General features: G+C 48.8%; 1 protein-coding gene across 2 annotated transcripts in view; it reads left to right on the top strand.

Annotated features, from left to right (window-relative positions):
- The first annotated feature begins 14,853 nt into the window (after nucleotides 1-14,853).
- NUP160 (nucleoporin 160) overlaps nucleotides 14,854-26,517 on the top strand; it is a 51,278-nt gene continuing 39,614 nt past the window's right edge. For both annotated transcript variants that reach the window (XM_058663026.1, XM_004585324.4), the window contains exons 1-6: nucleotides 14,854-15,069; nucleotides 15,307-15,418; nucleotides 22,039-22,249; nucleotides 22,570-22,792; nucleotides 24,283-24,361; nucleotides 24,758-24,872. In XM_058663026.1, the coding sequence (XP_058519009.1) occupies nucleotides 14,970-15,069; nucleotides 15,307-15,418; nucleotides 22,039-22,249; nucleotides 22,570-22,792; nucleotides 24,283-24,361; nucleotides 24,758-24,872 (840 nt within the window). In that variant the 5' untranslated portion in view covers nucleotides 14,854-14,969. The remainder of the gene's footprint in view (nucleotides 15,070-15,306; nucleotides 15,419-22,038; nucleotides 22,250-22,569; nucleotides 22,793-24,282; nucleotides 24,362-24,757; nucleotides 24,873-26,517) is intronic.

The raw sequence follows: 26,517 nt of genomic DNA on the forward strand, positions 1-26,517 counted from the left end.
TTTTTTTCCCTAATTAACTATGTAAAGATTGTCAAAAAATATAATAAAAAATCAAATTAGAAAAAAAAATGAAACCTGGCAACAAAATGAGGAAGGACCAGTTCTTCTAAAAGATTCCATAATTTTATAATTAGAATTTTTTTGTTTTTTGCTCTTAGAAAGGGGAGACCAGTTGAAGGATGTCCATTTTCAGGAGCAAATGAAAGAGGAAAAGCATCAACCAGGTTCAAAATTCTTTCAATGGAGATTTGAATTCAAATGAAGACAAAGTTGTGGGCAGGTGGGCACAGTCCTTTGACTTTGTGACTACAAAGGCAGAAATAGCACTTATTAAAAAAAAAAAAAAAAAAGATTTTACTTGCAAGTCAGAGTTACAAAGAGAGAGAGTAAGAGACAGAGAGAGATCTTCCACCTACTGGTTCACTCTCCAAATGGTCACAATGGCCAGAGCTGGGCTGATCCGAAGCTAGGAGCCAGGAGTTTCTGGGTGTCACACCTGTGCACAGGGGCCCAAGGACTTGGGCCATCTTCCACTGTGTTCCCAGGAACATTAGCAGGAACTGGATTGAAAGGAGAATAGTTGGGGCCCAGCGGCGTGGCATAGCAGCTAAAGTCCTCGCCTTGAACGCCCCGGGATCCCATATGGGCGCCGGTTCTAATCCCGGCAGCTCCACTTCCCATCCAGCTCCCCGCTTGTGGCCTGGGAAAGCAGTCGAGGACGGCCCAAAGATTTGGGAGCCTGCACCCTCGAGGGAGACCCGGAAGAGGTTCCTGGTTTCTGGCTTCGGATCGGCGCGCACTGGCCCGTTGCGGCTCACTTGGAGAGTGAATCATCGGACGGAAGATCTTCCTCTCTGTCTCTCCTCCTCTCTGTATATCTGACTTTGTAATAAAATAAATAAATCTTAAAAAAAAAAAAAAAGGAGAATAGTTGACATTCAAACCGAAGCCCATATGGGATTGCTGGCACCACGGGTGGAGGAATGAGGTGTTGGAACTAGGTATGACCGCACAAGAGTTTATATCTCAGTGAGACTCTAGACTCAGAATCCTGAATCTCTACTTCTTCGCGATCTTGCGTGCTTCAACGTGAAAAAGCTGTTCTAGGCTTTATACATGTAAATAAAATCTTTTTCCAGGATCAGCTTTGATATTGCTCATCAAGATTAAATTGTATCGGGATTAATATTGTATTTTACTGAGACGCTGCACATCTGGTTCCTTGCAGATGTGAGAGTTCATGCATTGGAACTCGATGATCAGTGGATTACACGTGAGAGTTCTTCCAAAAGCGGCATGGGAAGTGAACTACAAGGTAAATGTAGCAGCAAATGCATTGCAGGGTTAAGCCACTCCTTGAGTCATCTCCATCCCGTATTAGAGCCTCGACTGCTCCGTGCTTCTGATGCAGGTTTCTGCTAATGCTCCTTGGCGTCAGAGGATGCTGGCTCCAGTACCTGCACTCCTGCCACCCACGTGGTTCTGGGCACCTGGCTCTGACCCAGTTCTGGTGATTGTGGGCATTTAAGGAGCAAACCAGTAGATGGAAGCTTGCTGGCTCACTCGTTCGCTCTCTCCGTTGCTCTGCCTTTCCAGCATGTGCACATAAAAGGACATTTATTTTTATTTTTCATGATACAGTTCCTTAAGCTCAGGGATTTGACCTCTTCTTTCCCCCTCATCCTCCTCCCTCCAAAAAGACATTTTTAAAGTAGATGAAACTGTGAAGTTTTTTTTTTTCCCAAAAGTTGGATCAATCTATTTTAAGTGCAAAAAGTTTTTGAAAGTCACGCAGTCGTCTCATAACACGTTCTCCGTGGAACTTTGAAGAGCCCTAAGATAGCACGTGCCAGTGCCCATCACTGATGACAACTGTCCGAGCTGATGCTGAAAGCGATACGGGACTCCTGAGGAAGGGACCGTCACGCTCCTCAGAAGATGCGCAAGAAAGGGAGGTGGGGTAGTGCTCCATCAGTGAAGGCAGCCTGACACCACCTGTTGGGCTGTGACACGCCACCAGCACCTCAAGTGTGAATTAAGGTCAGCTCCAGCTCCTGGAGCAGGTGTTTTTTTTTTTTTTTTTTAACATATATTTTTATTGCATTTCCTTTTTTTAAAACTAATTACATTGCATTATGTGATACATTTTTTTATGCACTGGGATTCCCCCCGCCCCTCCCCAAACCCTACCCCCACGATGGATTGCTCTACCTTGTTGCATTTCCATAGTTCAAATTCAGTTGACATTCTTTCATTGGAGGTATTTACCAAGCATAAAGTCCAGCATCTTATTGTCCTGGTAAGTTCAATGGTTTCTTGATGAGACCATCTCTGGTCTGAAGGTAGAGCCAGCAGAGTATCATTCCAATCAATTAAAAGTCCCAACATAATATTTCCAACCATTTACAACATTATGGCATTAATTGACATGGTATTGATTAACCAATATGTTAATAGGAAAATGCAGGTTCTCAACCACAACCTGTGACTTCTTCATAGACATTTCAATTTTGGTTTGCATTCAACCATGTTCTATACACCTTAAAATGGCTTAGATTGCTATTGAGCTGTCTCATGCCTATTTTAATTTTAGTCTTTAGCAGTTCATAGCATTGAAGTATGATTTCGCTGAACCTGGCTGTTTTTCAGGTAGTCTAACTCTATAATTCTAACAGGATATATGTCAACAGTTTAGGTGAGCATGTTTAGGAGGGGTGTGCAGAGAAATCTTCCATACCCCAGTTAGGAGTAATTAATCTTTGTGTCCCACCCAGTGAGGTATAAGTGCATCCCCGCTGACCATTTCCTGTCTGGTTCTAAGCTTCTGGAGCAGGTGTTGATGGTACAGCACTGGCATGTAGTTCAAGAATTATTTTTCTGATGTCATGAATGAACTTATGTATGAAGTATTACAAAGGTTAAAAAAAAAAGTAGCATTTGAAGCTGGTATTGTGGCCTAGCCAGGGCACCCACTGCGTGTGACACCAGCGTCCCATGTGGACACCAGTTTGTGTCCTAGCTGATCCGCTTTTGATCCATCTCCCTAGTATGGCCTAAAAAAGCAACAGATGATCCCAGTGTTTGAGCCACGACACCCATGTGGGAGATGTGGAAAAAACTCCTAGCTCCTGGCTTCAGTCTGGCCCAGCCCTGGCTGCTGTTGCTATCCAGAGAATGAACCAGTACGTGGGAGATCTTTCTCACTTTCTCTTTCTGTCTGTGTCTTCCTCTGTAACTCTGACTCTCAAATAACTAATAGGGGACCAGCACAGTAGCTCAGTGGCTAAAGTCTTCACCTTGCATGTGCTGGGATCCCATATGGGCACAGGTACTAGCAGCCCCACTTCCCATCCAGCTCCCTGCTTGTGGCCTGGGAAAGCAGTCAAGGACAGCCCAAAGCCTTGGGATCCTGCACCCGCTTGAGTGACCCAGAATAACCTCCAGGCTCCTGACTTCGGATCAGAGCAGCTCCAGCTGTTGTGGCTGCTTGGGGAGTGAATCAAAGGATGGAAGATCTTCCTCTCTGTCTCTCCTCCTCTCTCTATATCTGACTTTGCAATAAAAATAAATAAATCTTTAAAAATAACTAATAAAAGAAAAACAGTATTTAATGAATCAAATAATCAGCTAAAACATGCTGCAATTTACAGGGAGAAATCTACTATGTGTACTGCCCAAAGAGGGTCAGGCCAGGGCAGGGGAGGGGAAACAGCTTCAGAGGCACCAGAAGGCCCTGGCGTCTGAAGTCATGGTGCTTTCCTGAGTGGACAGAAAGAGTGGCAGGTGTTGGTGGCATAGTGTAAGCATCGCTGCCTTCCTAGTGGACTGAAAGAATAATGAAAGGAGAAGTGAGAAGTCACTGACATACTTCACTTATTCCATGATTTTACCTTTAAATATAAAAAAATTTTCTGATCTTTAATGTATTTTAGAGACTGAGAAACAGACAGAAAGAGTAATCACCTACTTGTTGATGCCCCAAATATGGGAAACTGCCAAGACTGGGCCGAACCAGAGCCCAGAGCTGGGAACTCATCCCGTGGCAGGTGGCAGGGACTCACCCCTTCCCAGGGTCTACGGCAGCAAAAAGCTGGAGCGAGGATGTGGGAGCCTTCTTTTATAATTATTTTTAAAAAAGATTTATTTATTTTTATTGGAAAGGCAGATGAGTTTTACAGAGAGAAGGAGAGACAGAAAGAACTTCCATCCTCTGGTTCACTCCCCCAGTGACTGCAACAGCCAGAGCTGAGCCTATCTGAAGTCAGGAGCTTCTGCCAGGTCTCCCACATGGGTGCAGGGTCCCAAGGCTTTGGGCCATCCTCGACTGCTCTCCCAGGCCATGAACACGGAGCTGAAAGGGAAGTAGAGCATCCAGGATACAAACCAGCACCCGTATAGCTGGAAGATTAGCCAACTAGTCATCGTGCTGGCCTCTCTGGGGGGTCCTCATAACCTCCATGCCTGACACACGGAAGGTGTGTCATCAGGACTGGAAGAATAAACAAAGGATAAATAAAGATTCTTCAGGGCCTGGCACAACAACCTAGTGACTAAATCCTTATCTTGCAGCGGCCAGGATCCTGTAGGGGCGCTGGTTCATATTGCACCTGCTCCATTTCCCATCCAGCTTCCTGCTTGAGGCCTGGGAAAGCAGTCGAGGAAGGCCCAAAGCCTTGGGACCCTGCACCCATGTGGGAGACCTGGAGGAAACTCCTGGCTTTGGATCAGCTCAGATATGACTGTTACAGCCACTGGCCATTATAGTGAACCAGTGAGTAGAAGTTCTTTCTATCTATATTTCCTTCTCTCTGCATATCTGCTTTTCAATGGGGCAGTAGCCTAGAAGCTAAAATTCTAGCCTTGCACACACCAGGATCCCATATGGACTCCTGTTCATGTCCCAGCTACTCTGCTTCCCATCTTGTGGCCTGGGAGAGCAGTCAAGGACAGCCCAAAGCCTTAGCTCCAGGCTCCTGGCTTTGGATGGGTGTAGCTCAGCTCCAGCCGTTGTGGCCGTTTGGGGAGTGAACCAACAAATGGAAGATCTTCCTCTCTGTATATATGAGTTTTCAATAAAAATAAACAAATTTAAAAAAAAAAAACACGGATGCTGCACGATAGCATAGTGGCTAAAGTCTTCACCTTTCACACACTGGGATCCTATATGAATGCCAGTTCTAATCCCAGCAGCCCTGCTTCCCATCCAGCTCCCTGCTTGAGATCTGGGAGAGCAGTTGAGGACGGCCCAAAGCCTTGGGACCCTGCACCCACGTGGGAGACCCTGCAGAAGCTCCTGGCTCCTGGCTTCAGACCAGCTTAGCTCTGGCAGCTGCAGCCACTTAGGAAGTGAATCTACAGGCAGAAGATCTTCCTTCCTATCTCTCCTCCTCTCTGTATATCTGACTTTCCAATAAAAATAAATCTTTAAAAAAAAAGAAGAAGAAATGCAGTTGCTGTGATTAATAAAGCAGATGCAGAGGAAGTTTAAAAATACAAAAGCCTAAAGAAATAGAAAGTGTCGGGGCCAATGTTGGGTTGCTGTCAATTAAGGCACAGGGCTCCTCACTTCCGCCTGGTATAGCCAGGGCTATTGCAGTCATTTGGGGAGTAAACGAGCTAATGAAGAGCTATCTCTCTTTCTCACTCTTTCACATAAGTAAAAATAAATCCTAAAAAAGAAAAGGGAAAAACCCCGAGGTTCCTTCATTGTGTCTGCGTCCCTGTTCCTGGCTGCGATTGTTGTCAGCAGGGACGGCAAGTCCCTGTGTAAACGGCAGAAGACATCCCCAGCGCCCCAAAGGAAGTGAGTTGTGCAAAGATTGCTCACTGTGAAGCAATGCTAGTCTCAGTAGAGAGCTTGTCCCCTCGAAATCAACCAAACTCCACTTCAATGTGGGTATTACTGATTACAAAGCAGCTTGAGCTTGCTTTGCCTGTGGCATAGATATGAAGGTCAAAGACGCTTCTGTGGTCAGGAAACGTTGAGCTTTCATGGATATTTTTAACATACAGGGAAAATGACGAGTCAAATCATGTTTCCCAAAATACATCCCTGTTGGTCCTACAAAAAAAAGGGAAAAAAAGGATTCTGTAGGCCAAGGAGTCTGGAAAGCAAAACAGATGAAAGATCTCTTCTCTCTCTCTCTCTCTCTCTCTCTCTCTCTCTCTCTCTCTCTCATAAATAAATATTTTTTAAAAGAACAGTTATTTACTTTAGAAAACTTAACTTCAGTTTACATAACTGGTCACCCATACTTACTCATTTGTGTTGATCTCACAAAACACTTCTAGGAAACTGTTTTAAGGGGTAAAAATGTCTTCCTTATGAATGTATTTGTGAATGAAACATTCCTCACGGTCTGCATTTTGCTGCTAAACGAAGCCTCTACCTAACCACTAGATGGCAATCTAACACAGTTCATGTTCATTCCACAGCCTGCCAACAGGATTTGAGTCATTCCTCACTTATTTGTTAGGTACCTTTCAGTTCTTGGAATTCATTTTTGTCACAATGATACAGAGATCTTCCTGCTGGCTACAGTGGGGAGGGCTGGGCCTGGCCAAAGCCAGGAGCCAGGAGCTATGTCCTTCGGCCTCCTCAACTGATTTCCCAGGAGCGCTAACAGGGAGACAGAAGTGCAGCAGCCAGATCTGGAAAGCCTTACGGAATGCCAGAGTTACAGGCAGCGGTTAACAATTGCCCCTCAGTTGTTAGACTTATAATGGATGTTGAACATAAAAATTTAGTAAATTAAGTAAATTAAAGTAAATTAAGACATTAGGAAGATGGGTTTGGTGCTGTGGTGTAGCAAGTTTAAGCACTGCCATTTGTGTCATCAACATTCAGTATGGGCAAAAGTTCAAGTTCTGACTGCTCCACTTCTGATCCAGCTCTCTGCTAGTACACCTGGGAAAGCAGCAGAAGATGGACCAAGTGCTTGGGCCCTGCCACTCACGTACAAGTGGAGAGCCAGAAGAAGCTCCTGGCTCTTGGCTTCAGACCAGACCAGCTCCAACTTTTGTGACCATTTGGGGAATGAACCAGTGGATAGAAGACCTCTTTCTGTAACACTGACTTTAATGTAAATAAATAAATCCACAAGAAAAAAAAAAGTTAGGAGGTGGAGATTATCCATTCTCTGATCGGCCACCGATCCTGGAGTTTTAACGTCAGAAAAAAGCTTGAAGATCAATAAGTATATCCTCTTCTTTTTAAAAAAGACTGCATTTACTGACTGACTGACTGACTTACTTGAAAGGCCTAGCTACAGAGAGAGAGGGAGGGACAGGCAGATAAATCTTCCATTTGCTGGTTCATTGCCCAAACGGCCACAGTGGTCAGAGCTAAACTGATCTGAAGCCAAGAGCCAGGAGCTTCTGGATCTCCAACATAAGAAATGCATCCTCTTTTAATATGCTAGAAGGGGCTTGCCAAGCCATTCGAAGCTGGTTAAAGCAGAGCTTGACCCAAGTCGGCTGACACCTACCTGATGTTCTGTCCAGTGTGCTGTCATTGGTTTAGGGATCTCAAGTAGGTCTCACCTAACCTCTTTCTGAGTCATTTTTCCCAGCTGGTTCCCAGTTGGTTTAGGTGTGAACGGTATGTTATGTGATTCTTTTTTAAAAAAATAACTTTAAAAGACTTATTTATTTTTATTGGAAAAGCAGATTTACAGAGAAGAGGAGAAACACAGAGAAAGATCTTCCATCCACTGGTTCACTCCCCCAGGTGGTCGCAATGACCAGAGCTGAGCCGATCCAAAGTCAGGAGCTTTGAGTTTCCTCTGGGTCTCCCACAAGGCTTTGGGTCCCAAGGCTTTGGGTCATTCTCAACTGCTCTTCGAGGTCACAAGCAGGGAGCTGGATGGGAAGCAGGACTATCGGGATTAGAATCGGTGCTCATATGGAATCCTAGAGTGTACAAGGCGAGGCGAGGACTTTAGCTGCGAGACCACAGCGCTGGGCCCCACGGCTAGCCCTTTCTGCATCTGCACTGACCCACAGCAGGGGCAGGGACAGAGCCCAGAGCCAGGCCAAGGCCATGCCCTTCAGCTTCATGCAGGAGTCAGAGCACTGGCTGCGCTCCCAGAAAGGTCTGGCTTCTGCCTCCTTTCTTTACTTGTCTTTTTTAAGATCTATTTATCTGTATTGGAGGGCAGATTTATAGATAGAAAGAGAAAGATCCTCTGTACGCTGGTTCACTCCTTAAGTGGTCACAATGGCCAGAGTCGAACCAATCTGAAGCCAGGAGCCAGGAGCTCTTCCAGGTCTCCCACATGGGTGCAGGGTCCCAAGGCTTTGGGCCATCCTCTGCTGCTTTCCCAGGCCACAGGCAGAGAGCTGGATGGGAAGTGGGACAGCCAGGATATGGACTGGCCCTTGTGCAGGTTCCCAGCAGATGCAGGGTGATGATTTAGCCACTAAGCTATCACGTTGGGCCCTGCCTCATTACTTGAGAGGTCAATGGCTCCTTTCTTCCATGTAAAATGCCAGCAGCCACATGTATATCTCTGGTGATGGCAGACTCCAGGGGTTAGGACACGGACATCTTTGAGTTGGACCATTATGATGGCTATCACCATCTGAAATAAACATTTGTGGTATGAATAGTTTATATGTTCATAGCAGCATTTTATTACATAATAACGTAAATATGTATATATTTATGGGCCCAGATGATGGCTCAGTGGCTAAAGCCTCACCTTGCACACCATATGGATGCCAGTTTGTGTACTGGCTGTTCCACTTCCCACCCAACTCCCTGTTTGTGGTCACAGAAACAGAGGATGCCACAATTCCTTGGGTGCCTGCACCTGGAAGAAGCTCCTGGCTCCTGGATCTTGGCTTCTGGTCGGCTAATGTGCCTGGGAAAATGGCAGAAGATGCCCCAAGTGCTTGGACTCCTGCACCCACGTGTGAGATCTGGAAAAAGTTCCGGACTCTTGGCTTTGGCTCTGGCAGCAGATAGAAGATCTATATCTCCTTCCCTCTCTGTAAGCCTGCCATTCAGATAAAAACAAATAGGTCTTTTTTTTTTTTTAATAATCTTACTCAGTTGTTTAGGGTACAAAAGGTCAAGGGCTACAGGAAAGTGGGTAATACCATTGTTTCCACACTAATATCATCATTTTTCCCCCTGTATCTGGGGTCAGGGGAGAAAAAAAGGGAAAAGCCCCACCCAGCCTCCCACCCATCCCAGATCCCCAATGTGAGGCACACTCTGAGGGTTCTGCTCAAGCAGTTTTGATAGTTCAACAGGTATGAATTGCTGCCAATCTCGCCATTCCAATTGCAACGAAATCTATGCAGAATCTACTGGCTGACACAGTCTCTTCGTGGTTGGGGTTCTTAGATCAGCAGTTCGGTTGGAGGGATCTCCAAACAAACTTCGTCTGAGGTGGTCCCACACCTGATTCTTGTGTGTGCTTGTCAGTACAGGGTCTGGCACAGTCCGTCGTCCCAATTAGCTTATGCACATGCAGATCGTTGCAACTGCTGGGTCAGTTCTGTTTCCAGCCCTGTCTTCCACATGAACCGATGGGTATTGTAGTCCAGCCTGATCCTGTCTACTTCATACTCGGCCCTGACGCAGACCAGTGGGAGCTGCAGCCTAGTTGGGGGCGACTCCCCATAACCCCCACCAGGCCTGTCCCCTACCCTGGTTCCCATGCTTGCCAGTATGTATCGCAGACTTGTTCAGTCTCTCCCACAACCCATTTAGTTCTTGTACATGTCAATGGGCATTGAAGCCTAGCTCAACCCAACCAACCCTACTATCTAGCCCACACACATACTAGCAAGTGCCTTTCTGTCTAGCCACCCCCTGTCCCTATCCTGGTTTTCGTGCTTTCCAGTGGGAATGGTAACCCAAGAGGGAGGTGCCGACTGTCTCACTACTAGGCCACTCCCACTCCCAGATCCTGTATTCTCCAGGTGGTTCTGGAGTTTGACAGATTAAACTCCCAGTGCCAGCATCTGCCAGCTGATGATGCGGCAAAGCCCAACTAACCCTCACCCACTCTAACTTTTACTTGCACCAGTCAGAAGTCAGCTCAATCTGGCCCTTCCCTAATCTAGTTCACCTGAGTCCCATAGATGTTGTAGCCCTGCCTGGTATGCCCCCATCCCAACTCACGCTTTCCAGTGGGAGTAGTTGTCCAGCAGGGGAGCCCACATTCCCCCTGCCGGCTCTACCCTTCTCCCCCTGGTTCTCACGTGTGGGGTGCTACAACCACATCTGATATGGCTCACGCCACCTTGGCATGCCGTAATGTGCACTGGTTTGTGTAGCGACCAAACCCAGCCTGACTCACACTCTTCTGGTGCTCAGATTCACCAGCGAGTGATGTGAACAGGTTCAGCCTTGTCTGCCCCCCCACCTATGCCTAATGTATGCCTGTGGGTATCTTCCTCTGGCCTGGTCTGGGTTGCGCCCTATCATTGTTTTTGCGCTCACCTGTAGGGACTATGTCCCGACAGCGGAGTTTCCCAAGCTCCTCCATCAGAACCTCTCCCTATGCCAGATCTTGTGCATGTTGGTGGTTCCATGGGTCAGCCCTCATTGCTGGCCTTCAATTCATTCCAGTTCTTTATGTTGGATGTTTCAGCCCAGCCAAGGCTTATCCATACCCAGACACTGCTCACACATGGCTCAGTAGAGACAGAGACCCAGCCTAATCCGTCCTACAGCTACCCAGGTTCTCCAGAGCACCAGATGGTGCTAGCATCTAGACCGGCTTGGTGAGCCCAGCTCCAGTTCACACTTATGCCAAGAGAGGTTGCAGTCATATCCAGACCAGAATGCAGCCCCCACTCCGGCCCCCACTCTCCCGTGGAAACCTCAACCCAGCAAGGGTGTACTCTCACAGCTCCCCAACCGAGTCTATTCCCAGCCCTAGATAACGTGCGTGCCAGTGTTTATTCTGACCCAATTGGCTAAGACCCCCACCTGTCTCAACCTTTGCTTTCGATGCTTTGGCCTAGTATCCCTGGCTTTTGCAGACCAGTAGGTGTAAGAGCCTCATTCGGCATGACATGTGCTCCATCCTCCTGGTTTCTATTTTTTCTTGTGAATTTGGGTTTGCTTGGCCCTGTCCAGTCTGTCCCCTTCCAGTTGCAGCCCAGCCCACTCCATATCCTATTTTAGGATGCACCTTTGGCTGCTGCTGCCTTTACCTGCCCAGACTGCTATCAGTTCCTTTTAAGTAATGGCAGGTGGCATGATCACACCTAGCTCAGCCCATCACCACCCTAGTTCACGAGCTAACCTGCGGGATTTGTATTTCCACAGGGTTGGGCCCACACTTCCCCCATAGAGTTTACCCCCAGTCCGAGTTCTCTCGGCAAGTTCTCTCATGCTGGTTAGTGTCTTGACCTGCCAATTGTAACCAGTCCACTATTCCACCACCCAGTCAGGTATTGGTACCTTGCCCTGCCAGACAGGTCCCCATCCATAGCTTTGGTGTGCACTGGTGTGTGGCAGTCAGTGATGTTCTATGCTAACAGCCCATCTCAGGATTGCTAATTGGGCTGGTGAATCAGTCTGGCCCTAATAGATCTTATGGACACTTTCCTCCAAACCATCAGGTCTCAGTCCCCATGCTTGCCCGAAAGTTTCATGACCCCGTCACTGGGAATCACCTAGAATTCATCTCTCACCTACACTAACAGTGGCCTTATTAATGGGTGTCCCTAGGCAGCAATTACATATCCTAAAAACCCCAGAGTTCACCACGAGGTGGCCAGCATGCACAGCCTGGCACCACTTGGTGCACTGGCCACCCAAAGCCAAGGACTCGGTCACTGCCTTTCGGCAGTGGCTTTGGCCTGAGTCCCCAAAATTGGGTCCGGCCAGGCAGGGGCACCCCCCCACAGCCGCCACACTGTCGGGAGCTGCTTTTGCCCCCAATCCCAAGGCCCAAACCCCAAAATAAATAGGTCTTTTTTAAAATCCAGAATCTCTTGATTTCTAGCTGGATCATGGGGTGGCAGCAGCCTCATGGACAGAGTCCCTGTCACAGTATGGACAAGGATACAATGAATGTGGTTTGTCCACGTTGAGTCCAAGATGCCTGGGGGATGTCCAAGTGATGTTAGGGAGGCAGCTGAGCTTGAAGACTGGGAACTTGGGAAAGAGGTCTCATCTCTTCATACATATGTGGAGATAATTAGTCTCAAGTGTGATGTGCCACACACAACCATATCGTGATGGACTATAACTTATACCACAACAGATGTGTCACTAATGAAAGATGAAGTTTGTTTTTTCAAAATAATGCCGCTTTCAAACTATGCCAAGCAAGGCAACAGTACCTGCCAGCATGTGTTAAATTCAGGACTGGGAGCAGCCTGGTGGAGGAACTTAGGGAACTCCCCTGCTAGGGCTGCAGCTGTGAGAGCCAGGGCTGGGGGTGGATCAGGTCAGGCAAAGCTGCAGCACTTATGGCATGTGTGTGAGCTAGGTCTGGAGGAAGGCCAGGCTGGGCCAGGCCTCAGCAACCACTGACACATCCAAGAGCCAAGATGGGGTGTGGGCTGTACCTGGTTGGGATAGTGAGAGCTGCCAGTGAGAACTGATACCTGGGTCCAAACACCCACCAGCATGTGCAAGATCTGGAGCTGGGAACAGGCCTGGTAGGCTAATTCTGGGGCCTCCCCTGCTAGGCTGCAACTCCAACTGGGTCAGTGAGCTGGGACTGGTGGCAGGCTGCTCCAGGCAGAGCTGTAGTATCATCCACTGGCAAGTGCTGGGGCTGGGCTGGGTGCAAGTTGTATCAGGCTGGACCACAGTAATCTCTGTCAAGCGCAGGGTCTGGAGCTGGGAACAAGCCTGGTAGGGGAATTCTGGGTTCTCCCCTGCTAGGTTATAGCTCTCACTGATGAGCATGAGAGTCAGGACTGGGGGTGGCCCAAGCTGGACAAGGCAGGGCACCTATCAGCATCCACATGGGCCAGGAATGAGGGTAGGTCAGGATGAGCTAAGTTGCAGCTCTCACGGGTGTGTGCACCGAATGGAATGTGGGAGGGAACGGGATGGGCCATAGCACGTGCCAGCACACGCGAACACGAGGTGGGGATGGGCCTGGTGGGGGTTTTTGGGAGTCATTCTGACTAGGCCAGGGGTCCTGACTAGGACTGGGACTGTGGGGGGCTAAGTTGGGCTGGGCTGGGCTAAGCTACAGCACCCATCAATCGGTTCACACAAGAGATGGGGCTGGAGAGTGGAACAGACCAAGCAACTTCAACCACCAGTATGTGCATTGTCTGGCACAGGTGATGGACTGAACTTGACCTTGTACTGACTGGTGGTGCACACAAGTTTGAGGTCACCCCATGTGAGGTTTCTTGGCAGGACTCCCCAACTAGATGGCTGCATTCAAGCCCCAGCCACAGGAAAAATTACAAATTTGTGGTCTGACCTTGGAGCGTAAGTACCAGGACTGGACCTCCTCAGTCGCCGATGCCTGTGCAGCCGACAGCACGCCGAGATGCACACGGGGGACATGACCGCCAGCAGAGGACGTCGATGCATTCTCAGGATGAAAAGCAAAACAGGTTGGACAACAGACCTCATCTATCCTTCCTGGATGGCTCATTCACTCCTCAAACATGTCCTCAATGTCTCTTGCGTGTTGGATGCACTTCTGGGAGTATGGAACCCTGGGAAAGGTACAAGAAGAGTATGGCAAGCAAGGAGGCCTTGTAGGAGGCAATTATGAAACCCCAGGCCAGGGCATGAATGGACATCAGCTGGTGTTCCTGTCTCACTCAGCTGGTGCTCTTCCCAGCTCCAGCTCCAGCTCCCACCAAGGTAGACTCTAGCAGGCAGGAGTGATGGACACCTGCCATTCTCAGGAGAGGAATGAACGCAATCCCCCTCGTGTGGGTAGTGAACTAGCAGATGGAGGATCCCTCTCTGTCTCTGCTCCCTGTAACCCGTTCAAAGAAAAAACAAAAATAACTCATCGAGACAGAAGATGGACATGGAAATACAATGTGGGCAGCATTACAGGCTCCCCAGTGGGGTCGTGATGGGAGAGGGAGGCATGCCAGGCTGGGTGTCTTATTTTTCACTTCATGTTCAACTGAACCTGGGTGGTGTTAACTGGAGTTGGAGAGACGGGGGAGTCAGTCGGGGACTAACGTAATTTAAGATGAAGCAAGAAAGCAGGAGGAAGTTTGGGATGATGGAAAGGTGGCAGAACCACCGATTGTAGGGGGAATGAAAAAAATAATAAAGGCTGGTTGGTACAGCTGGTGTCCCAGAGGGTGTGAGGGGGCAGGGCAGGGAATGAGTGAAACGCAGCAACAAAGCTGCAGTCCTGGCACTAACAAGGTTACACACTGAGTGTCCACTGCGGTCCACTGCAAATATCCTCTAGGAGCGTTCTGCTGCACCGCAAGCCAGGGCGAGATCAAGGATGGAACGCAAGGCGGCCAAATCCTCTGACGCGCGCGCAGGTGAGCAGCCTCATCTAGCTCACGTCGGCAGCGTCAACGTTTAACTGAACCCGGTAGGATTCGACACAGAGAGAATGTTCGCGATACATCCCGCCACGCGTCCCCGAACCGTAACGACAGGGAGTCGGGAGACCTCGAGATCTGCAGGAAGACACCGAAACGGCCTCGCCCCTCCGGGCTGGCCCGCGCCCGCGTTTGTAAAATGGAAACGCAGCCGGTCCCGCCTCCGGCCCTGAGGCCGCCGGGTAAAGGGCGCGGCTCTCCCGAGGAGCCCTAGCCGGGCCCGCGAAGCTTCCAGCGCGCTGGGGCTTCTCTGCTGGGCTCCTCCCGGCTCACTCGGTTCTCCCGACTCAAGCCCAGCTTGGCCCCGACCGACGAGCGACCCTGTTCTTCGCGAAGGAGCGCAGCAACCTTTCGCCGTTGCTCCGCCCCGCCCCCGGAAGTGACGACGGGGCGCGGCCTCTCCGCCGTCCCGTCGGGCCTCGCGCGGCGGCGGCGGCGGCGGGAAGATGGCGGCGGCGGGCTCCCTGGAACGGAGCTTCTTGGAGCTGAGCGGCGCGGAGCGGGAGAGGCCGAGGCACTTTCGGGAATTCACCATCGGCTGCGTAGGTACGGAAGGGGCCGGGGAGGGTGCGGCCCCATCTCTCTCCTAGGCGTCTCCCCTCGGGTCCTCCTGTTGGACCCCGGTTCGGTCCACATGCCTGCGGTCCAGGGATGGAGCGCTTCCTCCCTACCTTCTCTTGTCCGCGGGCGGGTGGTCAGGCTGTCACCCCCTGCCCGGCGCCTGCTGCCCCTGTCACCCACGCGGGGACCCACGTGTGTGGACTGACGGCGTGGATTTCGCAGGGACGGCGACTGTGGCCGCTGGAACCGCCAAGTACAATGAGAGCGCTGGGGGTTTCTACTACATGGAAAGCGGCAAATTGCTGTCGGTCACCAGGAACAGGTTCATTCATTGGTGAGTACCGCGGCCGCCAGTCCCTCCCCCTGCAAGTCCGGGTGTGGGAGTGGCTGCTGACCCGAGGGTTAGTCCTGCCAGGAAGAGATCCACACTGATTTTTGTTTTGAAAGATTTATTTATTTTTATTGGAAAGACAGATTTACACAGATGGCTGCAGTGGCTGGAGCTGAGCTTATCTGAAGCCAGGCGCTTCTTCCAGACCCTTCACGCAGGTGCAGGGTCCCAGCGACCTGTACCATCCGTCCTCCACTTCTTTCCCAGGTCATAAGTAGGGAGCTGGATGGGAAGTGGAGCAGCCTGGGCAGGAACTGGCGTTGGGATGGGATGGGATGGGACGGGATGGGATGAGTCATGGTGCCCAGTCCAGCCCGTTATTTTTTATAGTGCTTAGCTGTCTTCACTGCAGAAGCAGGTTTGAGCAGGCATTGTGCTAGGTACTGGGATGAAAGGATGAACATATACTGCCCCTGTTGTCATCAGGCCGGCAGTAGGAAGAGACCTGGACCTGCCTTCAAGGGACAGTGTCGGAAAAGGAAAAAAAAAACTGGATGGCAGCACAGATATGTAAATACAGATTTGCATATTCCTGCAGTACAGGGCTGTGAGACCGTAATGCAGAAGACAGGGGAAAATGTCCAGGACGTCCCAGTTGACCTGAGACCCGCAGTAGGACAGGCTAGCAGGAGGACAGGTAGTTGAGGGAAGGCAGTTCAGAAAGCCGGGCCAGTGAATGCACATGTCACCAGGCAAAAGCGCGGGGCAGTCCTTGGAGAGCCTGATGGAACGTGTGTGTGGCTCCCCGGCAGCAGGTAAAGCCAAGTGGCAGGAGAGCAGGGGGACCACACAGTGCAAGGGACCCCCGCCCTGTGTTTAAGGTGGCTTTGTTTAATCACAGGGTATTTATTGGAACAGTCGTTGAATACTTCTTTTTGAAGAGTTAAATTTTAAGGGTTTTAAGAGTTCAAATGGTCAGGACCAGAGTCCTCTGTGGAAAATCGATTTGGGTTGGTGGCTATAGTGCAAAGCTTTAGTTAAGTTTAATGGTGGCTAAATGTGGGAGAGGCTAGGAAAAAGGAAATAGATGGCTGACTGATCTAAGCAAGGTAGAATTGCTAGGACTGGGTGGGGGGTTCAGTGTGGGCAGGAAATGGTAAGGCGAGAAGAGCAAGGATGATGCCGGGTTTTGGATGTGCCTAACCTGATACCAGGTGGGAGATTGCCATTTGCCGAGCTAGTGATGGAAACATGTGAATGATTGTTCTGAACATAACTGATTAAGAGGCCCCAGCATTGACAAGTGCACGTCTGAGGCTCTGAAGAGAGACTTGAGTTAGAGAAATCTTACTTGTTTAAGAAGTGTTTCCCCATGTCAAATATGTTGCAGTTAATAAAAACTAAGAGTCAGATCGGGGCTTTGTCTGTCATTTTAAGACTTTGAATTTTGCAGCAAGTTGGGAAGAAAGCCATTGCATAGAGGAGCAATGATGTGATGGAAGTTGCTTTTTTTTTAATGTTTGTTTATTGGAAAGGCAAAGTGGTAACAGCCAAGGCTGGAATGGCCTGAAGGCAGGAGTGTGAAACTCAGCAGTATTTGTCCTCCTCTCCTTCATACCAGGGTGCACCTTAGCAGGAAGCCAGATTGGAAGCGAGTAGCCAAGGCTTAATCCCCGATGCCGATGCAGGATGTGAGTGGGCCTCCCAAGCAGTGGCTTCATGCACTGTGCCGCATGCCTGTCCCTAAGTAGTGTTTTGAAAGGATGGCTGTGTCCGTTTTGTTGTGAATACAGAATAGTAGAGAAGACTTGGGAGAAGTGAGATCAGTTGTAAGGTTAGTCCAGACGAAAGGTGATGGCGTCTTAAACTAGGGTGGTGGTAGAAGTGGTAAGAAATGTTCAGAATGTGGGTGTTTTGAAGGTGCGTTTGTTTAAATCTCTTCCTTCAGTCTGTTGTAGGGTGTGTCCCCAAACTTTTGCATGGGGTAACTGGAAGGTACAGAGATGCCATTAGTTGGGGAAAAGCGTAGATGAAGCCCGCATGTTGGGATGTGTGTGGGTGTTTTGGTTTGGTGGATCCAGGGGTTTGGAGACGGATTGGATGGAAACATGAGCAGGAATCATGAGTTCTGGAGGGAGATTGGACTAGGACTGTGGGTTTCAGAACTGTTGCCTCAGGTGCACCGCAAACTGATACAGTTGCTTGTTCTGCTGCCCATTACATGCATGCCCCTTGGGGCGGCCTCTCCCAGTCAACTCTGCACTGTTGCTCCAGTGTCTCCACTGGGCTGCAGTCGGCATCTGATGACGGGAAGGAGCAGATTTACAAACTGGCCACAAAAGGCCTGCCACCCACCCTTGGGTGTGATCCTGTGGGGCTCCTGTGGTGTGTTACGAGAATCAGATCTTGATTCCTGAAAGGGTCTTGCTGCTGAACTGCCTGAAGTTCTCCATCATTTCATTAAGAAAGCAGTTGCTATTCACAAGTACTTTGAGAGAAGCAAAAACAAAATAAGGATGTTAAAGTCTGTATGGATGGGCCTGGCAGCATGGCCTAGCAGCTAAAGTCCTTGCCTTGAACGCACTGGGATTCCATATGGGCATCGGTTCTAATCCTGGCAGCCCCACTTCCCATCCAGCTCTCTGCCTGTGGCCTAGGAAAGCAGTCAAAGATGGCCCAAGGCCTTGGGACCCTGCACCCGCATGGAAGACCCAGAGGAGGCTCCTGGCTTCAGATCAGCTAAAGCTCCGGCCATTGCAGCTGCTTGGGAAGTGTTTTATCGGATGGAAGATCTTCCTCTCTGTCTCTTCTCCTCTGTACATCTGACTTTCCAAAAAAAAAAAGAAAGAAAGAAATACTGTCTGGTGTGAGAGAGCAGAATTCACTGATTGGCTCAGTGTTACAAGACCAGGTGGGTCCTCCCCAACAATTGAAATGTCCACAGCCTCTACTCTGAAGGCACAGGTTTGTCTATATTTATTCCAGCAATAAAATCACTGTTTAGATGCTGGTGCCATGACACAGTAGGGTAAACCTCCATCTGCAGTGTTGACATCTTATATAGGCCCCAGTTCATGTCCTGGCTGCTCTACTTCCCATCCAGCTCCCTGCTTGTGGCCTAGGAAAGCAGTCGAGGACGGCCCAAAGCCTTGGGACCCCGCAACCACGTGGGAGATCTGGAGGAGGCTCCTGGCTCCTGGCTTCAGACTGGCCAACTTCTGGCTATTGCAGCCCTTTGGGAGTGAACCAGCAGATGCAAGATCTTTGTCTTTCTTCTCTAATTCTGCCTTTCAAATTAAGACAGGATAAGTCTTTTTTTTTTTTAATCATTGTTTAATTAAAAATAAACAGTACGGTGAATGAAATCAAGAGAATGCAAATAAATCAAGTTTTTCCTATTGTTTCAGGATTTATTTATTTGAAACCCTGAGTGATTGAGGGAGACAGGAAGATCTTCTGTCTGCTGATTCTCTTCCCAAATGACTGCAGTGGCCAGGGTGGGCAAGGCTGAAACCAGGAGTCTGGGACTCCCTGCTTCCTGTGTTGGTGACAAACCCTAATATTTGGTTCATCTTTCCCTGCATTTCTGGGTTGGAGGCAGAACAGCTGGGACCTGAGCTGGCACCCTGAGAGGAACGCTGGTGTCACGGGCAGCAGCCTAAGCACGTAGTGCCCATCCTGGAAATCAGAATTGCGCAGTCTCTGTGCTGTCAACGTTTGGGACCAGATCAGCCTTTACTGGAGACAGCAGGGGCTGGGGAGAGCGTCCTGTGTAGGTCACGGAGCAGTATTAGAGGCCGCTCTCTGTTCTCCATCCTGCTCCCCATAGATGTGACAATGAAAAATGTCTTTGGGAGTGGGACAGAATCACCCCAGTTGAGAATCCCCACTGTAGAAGAGGCATGTACACTGAACCCAGGTGGAAAGATGCAGAGGCGGTAGAGGAACCCAGGAGGGGCTGAGATGAGAATCAAACAAAACAAGTGATGTCTTGAAGGGTTATGTCAGGAAGTGAGTGAAAACCTGTCAGAGTCTGCAGGTAGCAGGTCACGCGAGAAGTGAAGATTGACCGTAGTATTGTGAAGATTAAAGGGTTACGTGGTCAGGAACTGCTCCACTGCTGTTGCGAACGCCCGGTACAGGACAGCTCCTTCAAGAAGGATTGCTACAAGACACACAGGTTAGGGTAGCTGGAAAATGGTGGAGACTTCTAGAGGAGGTAGAGTGTGTCGTTGTGCAGTGGGAAATGATCTAGCAGGTGCCCAGAGGAGAGACGTTCAGTTAGGAAACCGTTGGTACAGAGATCAGTGAGGATGACACAGGAGTAATATGGGGGAGGAAGTCGTGGAGAAAGATGTGTAAGTAACAGACATGTGCAGGAGGAGTCAGAGCTGTCTGGATTCTCTGACCTTCAAGCCAAGGGATTTCAGCCGGAAGAAAGCCTCTGCAGACTTGACTATGGCCTTTGGGCCTCCAGCAGGACATGGGCACCATGCTGGGAACCTGACACAGGAGTGTGGTGAAGAAAGCTGCCAGCCTTGGAGGAGACACTGGAGGGCAGTGTCCTGGGGCAGGGCCCCCACACCCAGGCCTTGCAAAAGAAGAAAAAGCCAGGTGGCAGCTGGTCTGAGAAGGGGGTACGGAGGGGCAGCTGTGCACCTGTCTGATGTCGGTCAGGGACTAGCTTCAGGACCCTCACTGGTTCCAAGGGCTGAGGAGGTTTCAGTGCCTTAGGAATGTAAAATTGTGTAGTGTTTGTGTTAACCTACACACCCCCTCCCTCATGCTATATGGATTGTTACGCTGTTAGTGGAGTGATGACAAGGCGGGGGGGGCGGTGGGTAGGTTCATTACAGGCATAGGTTTTTGTTTTTCACGTTTTCTGTCTGTGGTTGGTTGGATCTACAGATGCGGGACCCAGAGACACAGAGGTCCACAAGGAAAGGGGCGGCCGGTTTAACTGTTAGATGGACGGAGCGCCCAAGTCAGGAAGAGGACGCAGAGGATCTGACTCCTCTGGGAAGGGCGATGACAAATACAAGTCAGAACTAATTCAGGGCAAGATCACATGGCAGCCTCAGTCATAGGTAAAGGCTAGGCACAAGGAAGAGGGCTGTCAGGAGCGTCCGTCTGCGTTGAAGCCAGAGCTCATGAGATCAGACAAAGTGCTAGTCTCCTGTGTCACCTCCTGAGTTTGAATAAAGCTTTTCTTTTCAAGTTTACGTACTTTGTATCAAAAAGCTTTTATTGAAGGCCGGCTCCGGCCCAGGGATTGCGCTGGGGCTGAAGACACCTTAGCACGTGTGACTGAAGTCTCTATGCTTGCCAGAGCTTGCCGTAGGAGACTGCAAAACAAGCTGCTTTTGAGCAATTAAAGGATAGCGTACACGTTTTTAAATGTTTGTGTAATCAACATGCCAAGCTTGTATTTTTAAAATATTTATTAGGAAATACTACACACATAGTATGAATATAGGAGCAGATGGTGCAGTTAACTCACTTGTTTGCAGCCCAAGCAGTCACCTGGGAGGTGGGAGGTGGGTTTCCGGCTGCTGCCTTCAGCCTGGCCCACCGAGGCGTTGCACATTTGCCTAGTGATCAACCAGTGGAAGTCCTCTGTCATGTCTCTTTGCATTCCAAATAAATAAGCATTTTTAAAAATTATTTATTTATTTAGTTTTAAAGATTTATTTATTTTTATTACAAAGTCAGATATACAGAGAGGAGGAGAAACAGACAGGAAGATCTTCCGTCCAATGATTCACTCCCCAAGTGAGTGCAACGGCCAGTGCTGCGCTGATCCAAAGCCAGGAGCCTGGAGCTACCTCCAGGTCTCCCACATGGGTGCAGGGTCCCAAGACTCTGGGCTACCTTTGACTACTTTCCACAAGCAGGGAACTGGATGGGAAGTGGAGCTGCTAGGACTAGAACCGGCACCCATATGGGATCCCGGGGCATTCAAGGCAAGGACTTTAGCTGCTAGGCCACAGCGCCAGGCCTTTATTTATTTTTTATTAGAAAGTCAGATACAGAGAGGAGGAGAGACAGAAAGATCTTCCATCCAATGATTCACTCCCCAAGTGGTCGCAACGACTGGAGCTAAGCCAATCCAAAGCCAGAAGCCAGGAGCTTCTTCCAAGTCTCCCACGCGGGTGCAAGGTCCCAAGGCTTTGGGCCGTCCTGCACTGCTTTCCCAGACCACACCCAGGGAGCTGGATGGGAAGCAGGGCTGCTGGGATTAGAACCGGCAACCATATGAGATCCTGGCACGTGCAGCTGAGGACTTTAACCACTATGCTATCACACCGGGCATGTGTTTTGTTTTTGTTTTTTTTTGTTTTTGGTGGAATACAGTTATTGAGATCAATGTTATTTGAGATTGGAAGAGTTATTAAAGTCACATCTCACCACAAATATGAGCGAACGATGTGTTTGTTTTCATTATGGTAGCAGTTAATGCCACGTAGTAGGACTCCAAATACTACTGTCCGGTTTGGAAGTTCTTCCTCTAAATAGGATCACTTAATTTCTGTTTGCTGTGTTTTGTAACTCAGCGTAATGTAATGATTTGGAGTATAAAAATGACCAGATTTTGTGTTTGAAACAAATTTCTCTTTTTACAGGAAGACCTCTGGAGATACATTGGAGCTGGTGGAAGAATCATTGGATATAAACCTGTTGAATAATGCAGTTCGCCTGAAATTCCAGAATTGCAGCGTCTTGCCCGGAGGGGTTTATGTCTCTGAGACGCAGAATCATGTGATCATCTTGATACTAACCAGTCACACAGTGCACAGGCTGCTTTTCCCGCACCCTTCCCGGATGTATAGGAGTGTACGTTGGTGAAGTGTTTTGTCTTTCATGTCCCAGATTATTCCGCCTGTGTCAGATTTAGAGCTAAGTCAGTATCCTTTGGAATGCAAGGAAATATGGGTGGCTTGTTCGCCCTTACCAAGCATACTTTCCTAGTTATTATTCAAAATGACCAGTCACATTTTAAACTGAAAAAATAGTTTTCATTTAAGAAAAAAAATCAGTTTTTCTTCATTTCAACATGTTCTTATTTGAGAAACTTTTTTTTAAAACAATTGAAAACCACTGAATATTGTTTAAGTGGTTTTGATCTAACGTTTTTCTTTTTCATTCCTTCACAGGAGTTAGTAGTTGAAAGTCAAATGCAGTCGGTGTTCACGGACATCGGAAAAGTTGACTTCAGGGATCCCTGCAACTATCAGTTGATTCCAACAGTCCCTGGGCCAGCTCCTAATTCTGCCGCCTCCGCAGCCTGGCTCAGCAGCGATGGAGAGGCTCTGTTTGCACTGCCGTCTGCTTCTGGGGGTCTCTTTGTTCTAAAACTGCCTCCTTACGACATGCCTGGTGAGAATGGGAACTGGGTGTGATTCTGCTTTGAACACAAGTTTGCCATTTCAACAGAGCTTACAAGTTCAGCCCAGGGCCCAGTACAGGCAGTGGTGTTCGTAGTACCCCAAATTGTTTCTTCATCATTTGCTGTCACAAATCCCGGGTGCTTTATCTTGTGTTTTGAAGAGAGCAAGATTTTATGTCATGAAATAGCTGATTCTAAGTCTGGTTATGAAGGTGAGTTGACTAGCTGTCCATCGTCTCATTGAGGTGTTGTAGTTAAAATAATTGAAACAAATTTACTGATGCCTCACTCCCATTCAGTACCACCTCTTGCCTGAATTCCTGCATCAGTTTCTGAAATACCTCTCTAGAATTGTTTTTTTTTGTTTGTTTGTTTGTTTGGTTGGTTTTTTTAAAAAGATTTTATTATTATTGGAAAGCCGGATATACAGAGAGGAGGAGAGACAGAGAGGAAGATCTTCCATCCGATGATTCACTCCCCAAGTGAGCTGCAACAGGCCGGGGCGCACCAATCCGATGCTGGAAACGTGGAACCTCCTCCGGGTCTCCCACGCGGGTACAGGGTCCCAAAGCTTTGGGCCATCCTCGACTGCTTTCCCAGGCCACAAGCAGGGAGCTGGATGGGAAGTGGAGCTGCCGGGATTAGAACCAGCGCCCATATGGGATCCCCATGCATTCAAGGCGAGGACTTAAGCCGCTAGGCCACGCCGCCGGGCCCCTCTAGAATTGTTTTTAACTGCACTTTAGAAAGTGCTCGGGCACACTGAGAAATTTAAAACATGAGTTAGGTCTTGTCACTGCATTAGTCACAGATGTCCCACGGCAGCCGTCCTTCATCTCTGCCTAATGCCAGAGTCCTTCAGGTGACTTACGGTGTCCCACGGCTGCCTCTGTCTCGGCTGTTCGTTCTCTCCTTTTGTCTGCAGCAGCGTCATGCTCTGTTGCGATGCCCTCAACAGCCAAGCACACTCCTGCGTCAAGGCCTTTGCCTGGGACAGCCAATACTGGCCTCAGCTCATTCCTTCGTCTGCTTTAGGACGTGAGTCAGTGTCAGTTACTGAGACCATCGCACACACAGGCACCCCAAGCATTTCCTCTACTTCAGCTTTCTTTTCTCTCGTTACTACTGAATTGCTTAATATGTCTCCGCCACAAGGACAGGGATTCTGTATTTGTTATTTTGCTTATGGCTGTGCCTGCAGCACCTAGAGCTACACCAGGCTCATGAAACTTGCCGGTGAGGATTTTGGAAGGAATGAAATGATTCTGCTGAATGGCATTGTGGGAAAAGTCCCTCCCCGCCCCCCGGGACTCTAAAAGTGCTATTTGTATTGATCCAGTAGTGATAGTAGGTGTGACATTAGGTAAGATACATGATAAAGCTGTTAGCTTAGAAGTGTAGGCGCCCAACACTGCTTGTGGAATCCTTGCTCTCCCCATTGGTTCTGAGTCTGCTCACAGGTCCCTGGGTCTCGTTGCAGGGGTGGCGTCCATTGTGGAACTGAAGCAGAGCTCAGTAATGCAGCGGCTGCTCATAGGCTGGATGCCAACGGCTATCAGGTGAGGGGGACCGGACAGCCGGGTGCGAGCGCTCCCGCGTTGGTGGCTTTGCCCTGGTCAGTGTCTCTTGCTGCTCTCCCAGTGATGGGGGGAGAGAAAGCTGCAGAGCATCATGCTCCACCTGAGGAAATCCACGCTCCAGAGTCTTCACTTGTGATTGCTTCCTGTTTATCTCTCATAGTGTCCTTCCAGTTTACTAGAGGTAGAAAAATTGGGTGGTTAGAATAAAAAGATTAAAAAAAAGTATAGTATTTCATTGTTATATAGTCTTTTAAAATTAATTGTAATCATTGGCTATAAGCCAGATACTATTGTAGTTCTATCACTTGAATTGAAAATCCTGCTGCTCACGTCCTTTGCAACCATGGAGCTCTGCGATTGGCCTTCTGTTTGCAGGGGGGAGCAGGGTGCTTCGGACCGAGCCCTCAGCCTTGCTGTTCATTGTGTGGAGCATGACGCGTTCATCTTTGCTCTGTGTCAGGATCATAAACTGCGGATGTGGTCTTACAAGGTAAATGGCACATTTACTGCAAGTTAAAAGAAGATAGCAAGTTGTGAGATTTGAAATCCTGCTGCTCTTTGAGATCATCAGAAATTACGAACCCATGGGTCAGAAATTGGCCTGGCAGTTAAAATACCTGTTGACATGCACAGCTCGTTGTCAGAGGTATGTGCCTGTCGCTGGCTTCTGACTGGCGTCCTGCCCATGTGAACCCTGGGATGCTGCAGTGATGGCGCAGTCAGGTCCCTGCCACCCACGTGGGAGACTTGGAGTGGTGGTTACCAAAGGAGAGTTGGGAGAGGAGGAGTGGGGAAAAGTCGATGAACAAGTGGTAAGCTGCTAGAAGAAAGAAGTTACAGTGTTCTGTAACACAGTAGAGCAACTATAGATAACAATAATGTACTGTGTGTGCATTCAAAAAGATAACTAGAATGAGTTTTGAATGTTTACGCCAAAAAAGTGATGAACACTTTGGGCATGGTAATGTTTACTGAAGATTGCACAGTGTGTACGTGCCTTGAGACATCACATGGTCTCCCATAAATACAATTCTTAAGTATCAGTTAAAAATAAAAATTGAGGGATAGGGACTTGTGTTATAGCAGGATAAGTTGCTGCTAGCAATTCCCAAATTCAAAACTGAAATGCTGAGCGAGTCCCTGTTATGCTGCTATTCATCGAGCTCCCTGTTCATGTCACTGGGGTGCAGTAAGTGATGGCCCAGAAAACACTGGTGTCATAGCTCCGTGGAGGAGAGCTGGCTCAGAGCTCGGCCTCCTGGTTCTTGTTTGGCTGACTGAACGGGCAGGTGAATAATCTCTATGTATGTCTGTCTCTCTCTCTTTTTGCAAATAATTTTTTTAAAGATTTATTTATTTTTATTGGAAAGGCAGATTCACAGAGAGAAGGCAAGACAGAAAGATCTTCCATCAGCTGGTTCACTCTCCAAATGGCCAAATGGCCAGAGCTGAGTCGATCCAAAGCCAGGAGCCAGGAGCCTCTTCTGGGTCTCCTCTGCGGATGCAGGGACCCAAGTCTTTGGGCCGTCCTTGACTGCTTTCCCAGGTCACAAGCAGAGAGCTGGAAGGGAAGTGGAGGAGCTAAAATACAAACTGACGCCCATATGGGATCCCACTACATTTAAGGCAAGGACTTTAGCCACTATGCTATGGCACCTGGCCCCAGATAAAAAAATTTTTTTTTAATTGGAAATTCAGATAAACAGAGAGGAGGAGCGACAAGAGATGATTCACCCCGCAAGTGACTGCAACAGCTGGAGCTGAGCTGATCCAAAGCCAGGAGCCTCCTCCAGGTCCCCCACACGAGTGCAGGGTCCCAAAGCTTTGGGCCGTCCTCGACTGCTCTCCCAGGCCACAAGCAGGGAGCTGGATGGGAAACGGGGCGGTCTGTATTAGAACCGGTGCCCAAATGGGATCCCGGTGCTTTCAAGACGAGGACTTTAGCCACCAGGCTACCACACCAGGCCCAAGATAAATTTTTTAAGAAGCAAGTTAGTGAAGTAGTTTTTGAGATTCATAAGAGAATAGCTGGTTTTTATATAAGATTTTTATGTAAAAGACTTTTTCTGCTGATTCCCTCCCCAATTGGCCACATTGGCCAGAACTCATCAGGCTGCAGCCAGGGCCGTGATGCT

This window comes from Ochotona princeps, chromosome 4, assembly GCF_030435755.1.
Source record: "Ochotona princeps isolate mOchPri1 chromosome 4, mOchPri1.hap1, whole genome shotgun sequence".
Lineage (NCBI taxonomy): Eukaryota > Metazoa > Chordata > Mammalia > Lagomorpha > Ochotonidae > Ochotona > Ochotona princeps.